The 13,038-nt window shown below is 36.2% G+C and overlaps 1 protein-coding gene across 1 annotated transcript in view; it reads left to right on the top strand.

Moving 5' to 3' along the window:
• The window catches only part of LOC136864007 (vacuolar protein sorting-associated protein 4), a 212,515-nt gene extending 200,877 nt beyond the window's left edge, over positions 1-11,638 (top strand). The window contains exon 9 of the mRNA XM_067140502.2: positions 10,546-11,638. Coding sequence (XP_066996603.2) covers positions 10,546-10,647 — 102 coding nt within the window. The 3' untranslated portion in view covers positions 10,648-11,638. The remainder of the gene's footprint in view (positions 1-10,545) is intronic.
• The last annotated feature ends 1,400 nt before the right edge of the window (positions 11,639-13,038 follow it).

Genomic DNA, 13,038 nt, shown 5'->3' with positions numbered 1-13,038 from the left:
TATATATATATATATAAAATTCATTACATTAATCATTGATTCAATTTGACCATAAAATGTAACTAATGAAACATATTCTCACACGAGTGTCTGAATTCTAACACATTGCCTAGTGTCATTTATTAAAATATGTAAGGGATATCTTTCATAAAAATTCTAGATATTATCTAGCCTCCTGGAATTATTCATAAGAAAATAATAATACCTCTGCATGTGACTGGATGTATGCCATGCTCATTTTTAAGGAAAATACAACTTTATGATAGAGATACTAGGTTGAAATTCATCAAATTACTGCTCAACACTTCCTAGAAAGATTCATTGCGATCTTCTTATGCCATAACTCATAATAACTACCTCAACATGTTGTCACTATTGTAGGATATGGATTTCTTGTCAGTAAAATATCATCATGGTATTATGAACATAAATTATCCTGGATTGAATCATATATCCTCATCTTTCTCTTAAAAAACAATCATTTTCTTCTTTATCAACGTAGCAGCATATATTCCATCTTTCTATCCTTCATTATACTCATATAACCTTACAATATCACTTTCTTCTCATATATCATATCATATCATATCTCTTCCATTTCTTTCCAGTAATTCTCAAATGTACCTCATCTTGACGCTTAACATCATTTCATTCTCAATTACTCACTTCATTGATTAAATCTCTTCATATCAATTCTCATCATGACTTCGAATTATTCTCATATCCATATATTATCCTATTGACTTCCTATGGCACTATCTAACCTACATATTTCAAAATATCAATCATCAATTCACATAATTTATAACCTTAAATATTCTACCAATATACACTTCACAATTCACCTTCCAATATTCTTTGATTTCATAGCAATCGCATTAATGTATAATTCACTTCACACTTCCTAACTAGGATTGGTTATATTTTTAAGATGACTACCTATATCCATGTATTTTGACACAAATGTAAAATTATTTTGCGAGAATCTAACATAATTGAATCATCTTGAAGATAATGATCTAACATCTATTCACAAACAATTAAGATGACTACAATGGAATTTATAACACTGATTTACCTGACTTTAATGAAAAACTTATCTTTTTCCTTCGGCTCTGGGATTGGATTATGTCTGCCTCGACATCTGGGGCTCGGGTTTGGTGTTCACATTCTGCCGCTGGTCATCGGGATGCCCTGGGATATGTGGTCCTTCGTTGCCATCATCTCGGCTTATCCTCCTCTGGACAATTTCACCATAGTCTTCTTAGAATTGCATGGTAGCCAGATCTTGCGCAATTGGGATACAAATGTACATGTATGAAGTTAGTTGTGACATTACGTTGAATTCAAAGCCTTCTAACATAACAGTTTCATGGATAATTCTTTTATCTCAAATTTAATCTTATTAACGTTTGCAGATCACCAATATATCTACCCTTATTTCAGCTTTATATATCGTAATTACTGTTTTAGAAGTTCAGTTAACTGTTGCCACGTTATATTGAATTCCTTTCTTTCTAATTGAGTCAAGGCCTAGTCTTCACCGTGATGAAACTTCAGTATATGAATTTCCTTTATAATTTTCTTATTTTGTAAATTCAATTACTGCTATTGTAATTATATGTTCTTTAGCTACTTCTGATCTTGCGAATCTTTATTCTTCTACTGATTTGCTTTTAAATCTTGAATTTATATATGCGTTTCTGCCTCTTCAAATTAGCAAGTCCGCTCTTTAAGATCGCTTGTTCATTTATCGTTTTGCAACAGTACAGTGTTCAACAATTCTGAGTCTTGTTTCGTCTCAGCCACTGCCATGTTGGTCTTTACTATTCCGATCTCGCGCTATATCGTATCTCCCTGATATGAATGATTGAGTTTAGGCGTTATGTTTAAATTTGATATCGGCAATTGCGACCATCTTAACTCCACTGAATTATAATCATTTGACAGTGAAATGGCACACCAGGAAGTTAAATTAGTTGCAATATGTATGATACGTTAAACATAGTATAATTGGTTTCTGGACTTATTTTGATTTCTAGGATTGCCAACATCCTTGCTTTTCTTAAAGATTCGAAGAAATTCAAAAACTTGTAAAACTTATAAATAATTCAACTCTCATCATGAATAAGAAATTACACAGAAAAATTGTATATCATTTTTGACTGTATACTGATAGACTGTTTCTGTTTCCATGCTTAGCAAGTTCCGCTAAGTACAGGTAATTTTGTATATATTTTAGTGTTAATGTTATGTGACCATGCAATGTTTCCGTTAACACCAGGTTTCAGCTATGTACAGGTTCCGTTGCAAACAGGTTTCACTGTAACAACAAGAACAACAACAACAACAACAACTAGGCAATACACAATATGTACATATTTATATATTACATATGAAAGATGATAATATGAAAACGTGTTATATATTTGAAATGACCGATAGATAAAAGAAGGAAATATAACTTTCATTTACCAAATATGCAGAACAGGATACAAGCAGCTCTCTTTCTATGAGGCATCCATAAGATGTCTATGGATTTCACTAGCGGACGAGTGGAATAAATCCACCATCCCACTAATTTCATTCAGGGATCTTAGGGCCTTAGGGCCTTATACCAAGAGTTCCTGCGTGATTAAATTCTGCACCTTGGTAAGTGAAAGGTTACAGTCTGTCTGGTATTATGGCAGGGAGCATGAATTGGTAGCAACTATAGTAAATTAGGACAATCAAGGAAATTACTGATACATTTGTGCATGAAACGTGCATTAACTCTTAAAGGCAGGATTTAATATATTAAATCCCATAACCATATGTTAAATGGTCAGAGATCTAGCATTACCAGTGCACATAGTAATTAAAAAACTCTACAGATTGCAGTAAACGACAATGTTAGACCTGGCTGAAAGGGGAATCCTCTAATAGAGTACCATTATCTCCCTGCTAGCTTTCTACAAGTGGTGAGAGGCTATCGTGTTCAGTCAAGTGCGCTTCGCGAGTTTTGAGACTGGCTTTTTGCGATTTATAGAGATATTTTGCAACATGTATAGTAAGAAGAGAGTCAGTGAGCAAGAGATTGCTTCATTTTAAACTACACAGATGTAGATTAAGGTGATTTTTCACTTGAAGAGTTCAAATACAGAAATTCAAGTGGTGAGTCTTCTCAGTGCAGAGTGACTCAAGTGCTCTGGAGATCGAAACAGCTGACGAATGGACTGACGTTAGTAACTTACATCCAGGACCTTCAAGTACCATTCCGATATATAATATTAATCAAGGATGAATTTTATCTTCATATTTTGAAATAGCGACCGAACCTATAGAGTACTCTTCACTATTTTTTTATGTGGAAATGTTGACATAATTCACAAGGAAACAGTAATTCAAGGAAACAAATGGAAATAACAGGCAACACTTCCAACTGGAAGTTGTAGAATCAAAGATTGTTCGTCTCCAACACTGTCTGATATAGGGGCTTTGATGGCATAATAACTTACCTACTTGTGGAATGACACGCCTTTTATGCGCTAACATGCTGCTGCGAAAAAAATCTGATAATATCCTACGCACCTCTGTGACGGAGTACATCCAATATTCAGGGTAACTCATTGTTACGTACATATGCATGTTTATAGCAGTGTTTGATAATTCTGGATGAGTTTTAATTTGTCATATTTTTGGTCTGCGTACAGACAAACACTTCCGCCCACATAGGGTTAACGTACTTCTGCCTAGTTCTAAGTGACTCAGTATGCATCTTCAATCAATCAATCAATCAATCAATCAATCAATCAATCAATCAATCAATCAATCAATACTGATCTGCATTTAGGGCAGTCGCCCAGGTGGCAGATTCCCTGTCTGTTGTTTTCCTAGCCTTTTCTTAAATGATTTCAAAGAAATTGGAAAGTTATTGAACATCTCCCTTGGTAAGTTATTCCAATCCCTAACTTCCCTTCCTATAAATGAATATTTGCCCCAATTTGTCCTCTTGAATTCCAACTTTATCTTCATATTGTGATCTTTCCTATTTTTAAAGACGCCACTCAAACTTATTCGTCTACAAATGTCATTCCATGCCATCTGTCCGCTGACAGCTCGGAACATACCACTTATTACAAGTTATAAACCTCATTATAGAACCATATTGAAAATTGTTATAGTTCAAAAGCAATGAGGTATTTATTAAACCACCTGTTCAATACTTTACATCCACTTATAAGTGGTTACATAAATATATTAATACTTAATATTTTTGGGACATGTTTCTCCCCCAATTTAGGGCATCTTCAGCCTAAAATACAACCTTAAAATGTTATACATAATATTAAAAGAGAAGCTGAAAGATTAGCCATGTAGACTAATTACTAAAAATTACTAAAAACAAGGTGTCCAAATACATCCGTAACTTTTTGAAAAAACATTACACTTTTAATAATAAGCAACCCTTAAGAAATTCCATTGACTTGTGTGACATTCTGAATAAATTTGGTATACGTCCAAATCAGACGATGTGCTCATTTGATGTAGTGAATATGTTCCCGAATATTCCAACAGAAAAAACTGTTAATATTATTTACGATAATATTTGTAAACACAGTAGCCTTAGTAAACTGGAAGTTGAGGAATTCATTAGAATATTAAAATTTGTATTAGACAATAATTTCTTCTCTTTTATAATAAGATTTATAAACAGAATGGATTAGCAATGGGTGATTCAATATCGGACATTCTTGCCGACATATTCATGGATTCAATCAAGCACAGTGAAATAAAAGCAAAAATTAAAGGAATTAATTTATGGTTGAGATACATAGATGACACATTTGTAATTATAAACAAAGAGGTCACCAATAGCCAAGAAGTTTTAGGTAAGTTAAATGAAATCGAACCCAATTTGAAATTTACTGAAGAGGACGAGATCGATAACTCATTGAATTTTCTAGATGTAACATCCACGTGTAAAGGTAACACCTTTGATTTCCAAATCTTTAGAAAGCTGACACAAACATCTACAACTATAAACAATTCCTGATTACACCCGAATTCACAAAAACAGGCAACTTTCCACAGTCTAATATATAGAGCGCTTAGAATTCCTCTATCTCCCAAGAATTTGAACACTGAGTTAAATTATATTTAGAACCTTCCTAAACTGAATGTTTTCAAAGTAGAAATGATCAATCGACTGATCAATAAAATTAAGAACAGGTTATCAACGAATCTGATATCAGACAAAACCAAAAAGACTGAGTTTGCTATATTCACTTATAACAACCCAGCTATTCACCAAATTGCTAATGTATTCAAGAAACATAATTTTCATATAGCATTTTGAACTACTAACACAAACCAATCCATATTTTTTAATCATAATAAAGTTAATTATGACAAAAATCATTATTTGGGATCGGGAGTATATAGACTTAAATGTTTACAGTGTAATTATTCATATGTTGAAAAACTGGAAGAAGCTTTATGACAAGTTACATGGAACATGTTAACGCGGAAAAGCATTGGAAGTACTCAGCGATGAGCTTACATATGAGTGAGACTGGCCACCAATTTGAATCCATAGAGAAAGATCTAGCGATAATTAGAAGTATAGAAAAAGGAAGAATGTTACACGAACTAGAAAGTTTATATATTTATTTAGACCTGAAGTATAATAATGATCAGAATCTTAATGACGTCACGGACATTAAAAGTATTTTACATGAATTAACGCCTAAATTATTAAATACGGATAGTTCAGATAAAGTTAAGATCCCTAATATATTTAATTCTTTATTACTCTAAAGCTCACCGGGCGAGTTGGCCGTGCGCGTAGAGGCGCGTGGCTGTGAGCTTGCATCCGGGAGATAGTAGGTTCGAATCCCACTATCGGCAGCCCTGAAAATGGTTTTCCGTGGTTTCCCATTTTCACACGAGGCAAATGCTGGGGCTGTACCTTAATTAAGGCCACGGCCGCTTCCTTCCAACTCCTAAGCCTTTCCTATCCCATCGTCGCCATAAGACCTATCTGTGTCGGTGCGACGTAAAGCCCCTAGCAAAAAAAAAAACAACTCTAAAGCTCCTTCCATATCTTCAAATAGTGGGCCTACTTCCATCAAATTTGATAACTCTGCCCCTTCGTCAACCTCGACACAATTAGCTCCACCCATCCTCCTCTCCCGTCCACACTCCTCAATCCCTTCCCCTCCGAGTTCACTACCACCTCTGCAGCACAGATACAATATGAGAAACAGAGCCAACAGAATGGCAGTTACTAACACAACGGAAGATAATGTGTGACAGCTTACAAAAAACATGTAAGTCCTCATCTATTCTAATCAGAGTCAAAGGATTCTCTCCTTGTGTTTACCCTTTTTAAGACGTTCTTTCCTTCTCTTACAGAGAACATTATTCCAGAATACTACTGGTATCTCTTGGCAAAGGTTCCCTACAATATTACCTGTATAAAGGACCACATTTTCTACGATAATCAACTGACGCTTCTGTTTCCTCATTATTTATATCTTCATATTTACGACATTAACAGCAGCCCTGAACACGTTGTTTGCAAGACATACTTTGGTGTGCTTGTATTAACGCCTTTATTTTGTTGGCAACATATGCAATATCACATTAGGTGAAATAACAGCAAATTTTATTTGAACCAATTTTATTAGAAACACACAATTTTATAAGAAGTTGTTTTAGTCTCGCACTCATTAATTCTGGAATTGCCATACACAATGCTCCAATAACATGTTTTAATTATGTATCAATGTATTATTCACATTAAGTGTACCAATTTTTAGTAATTAGTCTACAAGGCTAATCTTTTAGCTTCTCTTTTAATATTATGTATAACTTTTTAAGGTTGTATTTTAGGCTGAAGATTCCCTAAATTAGGGGCGAAACATGTCCCGAAAATATTAAGTATTAATATATTTACGTAACCACTTATAAGTGGATGTCCAGTATTGAACAGGTGGTTTAATAAATACCTTCATTGTTTTTGAACATACCACTTAGTCGAGCAGCTCGTCTTCTTTCTCCCAATTCTTCCCAGCCCAAACTTTGCAACATTTTTGTAACGCTACTCTTTTGTCAGAAATCACCCAGAACAACTCTAGTTGCTTTTCTTTGGATTTTTTCCAGTTCTTGAATCAAGTAATCCTGGTGAGGGTCCCGTACACTGGAACCGTACTCTAGTTGGGGTCTTACCTTCATTTACAATCATATTTATGTGATTACCCCAATGAAGGTCTTTCCTTATATTAACACCTAGATACTTACAATGATCCCCAACAGGAACTTTCACCCCATCAACGCAGTAATTAAAACTGAGAGGACCTTTTCTATTTGTGAAGCTCACAACCTGACTTTTAACCCCGTTTATCAACATACCATTGCCTGCTGTCCATCTCACAACATTATCGAGGTCACGTTGCAGTTGCTCAGAATCTTGTAAATTATTTATTACTCTATACAAAATAACATCATCCGCAAAAAGCCTTACCTCCGATTCCACTCCTTTACTCATATCATTTATATATATAAGAAAACATAAAGGTCCGATAATACTGCCTTGAGGAATTCCCCTCTTAATGATTACAGGGTCAGATAAAGCTTCACCTACTCTATTTTTCTGAGATCTATTTTCTAGAAATATAGCAACCCATTCAGTCACTCTTTTGTCTAGTCCAATTGCACTCATTTTTGCCAGTAGTCTCCCATGATCCACCCTATCAAATGCTTTAGACAGGACAATCGCGATACAGTCCATTTGACCTCCAGAATCAATTATATCTGCTATATCTTGCTGGAATCCTACAAGTTGAGCTTCAGTGGAATAACCTTTCCTAAAACCGAACTGCCTTCTATCGAACCAGTTATTAATTTCACAAACATGTCTAATATAATCAGAAAGAATGCCTTCCCAAAGCTTACATACAACGCAAGTCAAACTTACTGGCCTGTAATTTTCAGCTTTATGTCTATCACCCTTTCCTTTATACACAGGGGCTACAATAGCAACTCTCCATTCATCTGGTATTACTCCTCCGACCAAACAATAATCAAATAAGTACCTCAGATATGGTACTATGTCCCAACCCATTGTCTTTAGTATATCCCCAGAAATCTGATCATTCCAGCCGCTTTTCTAGTTTTCAACTTTTGTATCTTATTGTAAATGTCATTGTTATCATATGTAAATTTTAATACTTCATTGGCCTTAGTCTCCTCCTCTATCTCGACATTTTCCTTGTAACCAACAATCTTTACATACTGCTGACTAAATACTTCTGCCTTTTGAAGATCCTCACATACACACTCCCCTTGTTCGTTAATTATTCCTGGAATGTCCTTTTTGGAACCTGTTTCTGCCTTAAATTACCTATGCATACCCTTCCATTTTTCACTAAAATGTGTATGACTGCCAATTATGCTTGCTATCATGTTATGCTTAGCTGCCTTCTTTGCTAGATTCAATTTTCTAGTAAGTTCCTTCAATTTCTCCTTACTTCCACAGCCATTTCTAACTCTCTTTCTTTCCAGTCTGCACCTCCTTCTTAGTCTCCTTATTTCTCTGTTATAATAAGGTGGGTCTTTACCGTTCCTTACCTCCCTTAAAGGTACAAACCTGTTTTTGCATTCCTCAACAATTTCTTTAAACCCATCCCAGAGTCTGTTTACATTTTTATTTACCGTTTTCCACCGATCATAGTTACTTTTTAGAAACTGCCTCATGCCTGCTTTATCAGCCATATGGTACTGCCTAATAGTCCTACTTTTAAGACCTTCCTTTCTATCACATTTATTTTTGACTATGACAAAAACAGCTTCATGATCACTAATACCATCTGTTACTTCAGTTTCCCTATAGAGCTCATCTGGTTTTATCAGCACCACATCCAGGATATTTTTCCCTCTGGTTGGTTCCATCACTTGATACATATACTTAACACAATACTATGGAATAAAATTTAAAATTACTGATTGGACACCAGTGTATTTGTTAACACACACACAAAAAAATGAAATGGCCGGGAGTATCCGAGGACAAGTTCGGCTCGCCAGATGCAGGTCTTTCGATTTGACTCCTTAGGCGACCTGCGTGTCGTGATGAGGATGAAATGATGAAGACGACACATACACCCAGTCCCCGTGCCAGAGAAATTAACCTATTATGGTTAAAATTCCCGGCCTTGCCGGAAAACGAACCCGGGACCCCTGTGACCAGAGGCCAGCATGCTAACCATTTAGCCATGGAGCTGGACTGTTAACACATAACATAAACTTCACATGAGATATAAGACCATGGTGGGTCATAGGCTGATGATATCCTGACTTGCTTACCTAACCTGACGACCTGTTAAACTGAAATGGTATAAGGATATCCCGGCTAGATTATACTCCACAAATGACAAATATATAGATATACTCTTAAATATACATGAAACATGCCAGCAACATAAACCTTCTTAACATGAGACACCAATTGAAAATACACACACACTTCCATCAATTTACAAAAAAACAAAAACAAAACAAAAACAATCACTGAATTAAACAAAATAATCAGTAAAATTGAACTGCTGGGGTGACGACCTTGCTAGAAAAGTATCATATTCAGATCTTCTTCGTTCCTTGCTTTTCATAGAACACATGCTAAATTACACTGTACAGGTTTTACAAAATAAGGTTTGAACCCCACTGTTGGCAGCTCTGAAGATGATTTTCTATGGTTTCCCATTTTCATACCAAGCAAATTCTGGGGCTCTACTTAAGACCACAGCCACTTCCTACCCTCTCCTAGCCCTTTCCTATCCCATCGTCACCATAAGATCTATCTGTTTTGGTGTGACGTAAAGCAGCTTGTAAAATAACCTAATTATATTTAAGTAGAAATACAGTGATAGGTCATTTAAATGTGCTCTGATTCACTATGGATTTGGATTGAATGTGGTACGAAGTATATTTCTGAAAAAATCATCAAAAAAATTCTTATTTTTTAAAAATGTGGTAATGAATTGCAGAGAGGGATTATGCATTACAAACTATAACTGTTAACTGACTCTGCATTAAACAGAACTTCAGAGGATGTCTGGATGGAGTTTTAGAAACTGCTGCCTGTCTCTTCACTTAAATATTGGGATGTGAACAATTGGCCAAGCTTTTGTATACACAGGGGGGGGAATGACGTTTCCCCTTCACCCTCAACAATTTATGCTTGTTTGCCTGCACTCATGCTTACAAAACAAGTGACTGTGTTGGTTTTAGCTTTTATCAGACAAACTCCTAGTTAAGTCTTGAGTTTGGTGCAGTTGCTCTGATGTCACAAAAAAGAAAATGGTACTTTGTGAACGATAAAGTGGACATAATTGATTGTATGAAAAATTGAATATTGATTGTGTGTATTTTAGGTACAGTGTCTTTCATAAAATTGTCTTCTCTTGTAGTCTACCTGTTCTGTAATTATATTCTCATTCATGTAATTGTGTTGTTGGCAATTGTCCCATTACAATATCTAATATGTTTGGTTTTGATTTTTAGGGTGATATGCTGCGTTCGTTGGCAACATCCAAACCCACAGTGAATGACGATGATTTAATAAAACTGGATAAATTCAAAGAAGACTTTGGTCAAGAGGGTTAATTTAAATTATGCATAAACTATTACACAAAATTAAAAGATAGGTATGCCAGTTATCTCTTTCGTCTTGCTTTTACTTACAACATTGTCAGTGTTTACAGACAGTTGTTTTGGCGGCCTCGGTAGTGGAGTTGTTCAGTTGTCCCCTTGTTGGTTCTATCCTAGCTGAGGTCCGTGGCATTTAAGGATTTTTATATGTGACAACTCCATGTCGGCTTCTAGTACATTAAATGACTCTGAAAGAGAGGTTTTCAAAAAACCCACACCTGTTCAGAATGTTCGTTGTTAGAAAGGACGCTAAACCAACAACAATAGAGTGGGAGTCTTGATAACACAGTGATCCACATTGTCACTTAAGGAACAGTACCACGTATCTTACAGTGCTCTTCCTATCCATGCGTAAAGGAAAATGAACTTACCCTACCGTACTGTAGGAATGTATGTTTGCATGACATATTTACACATTCCTACTATATATAATGTTCATTTTCCTTCACACAGCATCATAGGAAAAATGAACACAACAAAAATTGTTCTGTTGGACTACAAATATATATGTGGCTAGGGGACGTGACAAGTCTTACAGAAAATAATGAATAGGAACAGCATTGTCAGTTGCACGGAGTTGTTTCTTGAGCGCTGGTATGATTCAAGCTGCAAAAGAGAAATTAACAGAAAAATTGGTGACCAGCAGTTAACAAACAACAATCTGTTCCTGGCGCATCTTTGAATTCTGTTATATTCTTAAGACAATAGACTGACAGTTTATTAATGATAAGTTCTTTATTGTCAGCAATGAGTTAGATTCGGAGAACTAAAGAACAGTGGACAGTTTATTAGTTGACAGCACTCTTCATTCACCCCGACTACTCCTAGGAATTTCAGCTGCGCTCTGATTGTTCGTAAGACATTTGTTCGATTCCTGGTTTAATGTTTTGATTTAAGTCTTTGGTTGTATTGTATGTTGATTTAAAAATAAATTAATTTACTGTAAGTATAATATGTATATCCAGTACTGTGTGAATTTTTGAAATTTTGTCTCCCTATCTGTATAATCTGAGGTAGCCTGGGTATCATCCAGCCTGAATTACCAAGGCTCTACTCTGTTTTCAGGCAGTTGTGATAACTGTTGCTGTTCCAGAAAAATCACTGAATATTGGTGGAGAAAAATAAATTATTTTTCTTTGACATTTAAAAGACAAACAGTAAATAGAAGTACAATGAAACCTTATCAGACTCTCCACTCTAGGACTACCAGGTGAAGAGAGAGAAGAAATCCAAGAAGACCCAATAAGAACAACGTGCAGCTTTGTGAAGGGAGCAGGTACAAAGGGCACTAGGAAAGTTTTGCAATGTGAGTGAACGCTTTAAACTTTTTCAAAATAATTTCACCACACTCAATACACTTCTCCGTACGTCAAAACCAGTCACTGAACCAACTCTGCGACTTTTCTTCGGTTACATTTTCACACTCTTGATCCCATGCTGCCAGAAGCTCCTCGTCGGATGCAAAACGCCGCACTTTCAGCTTCATCTTCACTTCTGGGAAGAGTGCAAAGTCACATGGGGCAAGATCAGGACTGTATGGAGGGTGATCAAGCACAGTCAACCCTGATCTGGCAAGAAAATCCATTGTTACATTAGCACGATGTGCTGGAACATTGTCGTGATGCAAGGGCCAAGTGTTGAGTCGTAACCTTGGACGGAGCTGCTTGAGAACCTGGACGACATGAGGCAGACAAGTCTCACTGTACCACTTCGCAGTATCTGTCCTTTGTATTTCTAGCACAACCCGAGTCAGGAAGAATACTGCAATCATCCCTTTCTTCACGAGTACCCTCAGCTTCAAACAGCCACACCTTGTTCTGGGATTTTGTTGGGACATCGTAATAATAAGGCTAAGTTTTGTCACCTGTAACGATGCAATTGACATTACACCAAGTCCCATTTTCAAACTGTTTTAGCATTTTTCAGCACCATTTCACTCAATGTGCCCTTTGTTCCTCTGAAAGTGAATGGGGCACCCAAAGGGAACAAACCTTTCTAACATGGAGATGGTCCTGTAGAATTGAATGAATAGCTGGTGCGGGGATGTGGAGGGTCTCTTCTACCTGCAGATATGTCAACCGCCTCTCTTGCTGCAACATTTTCCTCACAGCTTCAATGTTTTCCTCAGTCACTGATTCAGACGGTCGCCCAGAACAAAGATCGTCTTCAACCCCAAAATTTCCCCTCTGGAACTCTTTGTACCAGCGGAAAATTGTTATCCGATGTGGAGAGTCTTTCCCCAGCACAGGAGTCATTTCCTCCAGGCACTGGTCAACAGTTAATCCACGAGCAAAATTGTAGTGGAAAATTACGCGATATTCACCTTTAGACCACACTGACATCTTA

The sequence above is a fragment of the Anabrus simplex genome, chromosome 2 (genome assembly GCF_040414725.1).
Source record: "Anabrus simplex isolate iqAnaSimp1 chromosome 2, ASM4041472v1, whole genome shotgun sequence".
In the NCBI taxonomy this organism is placed as follows: Eukaryota; Metazoa; Arthropoda; class Insecta; order Orthoptera; family Tettigoniidae; genus Anabrus; species Anabrus simplex.
Note: the sequence above shows the minus strand (reverse complement) of the source record. Positions and strands in the feature narration are given on the sequence as shown.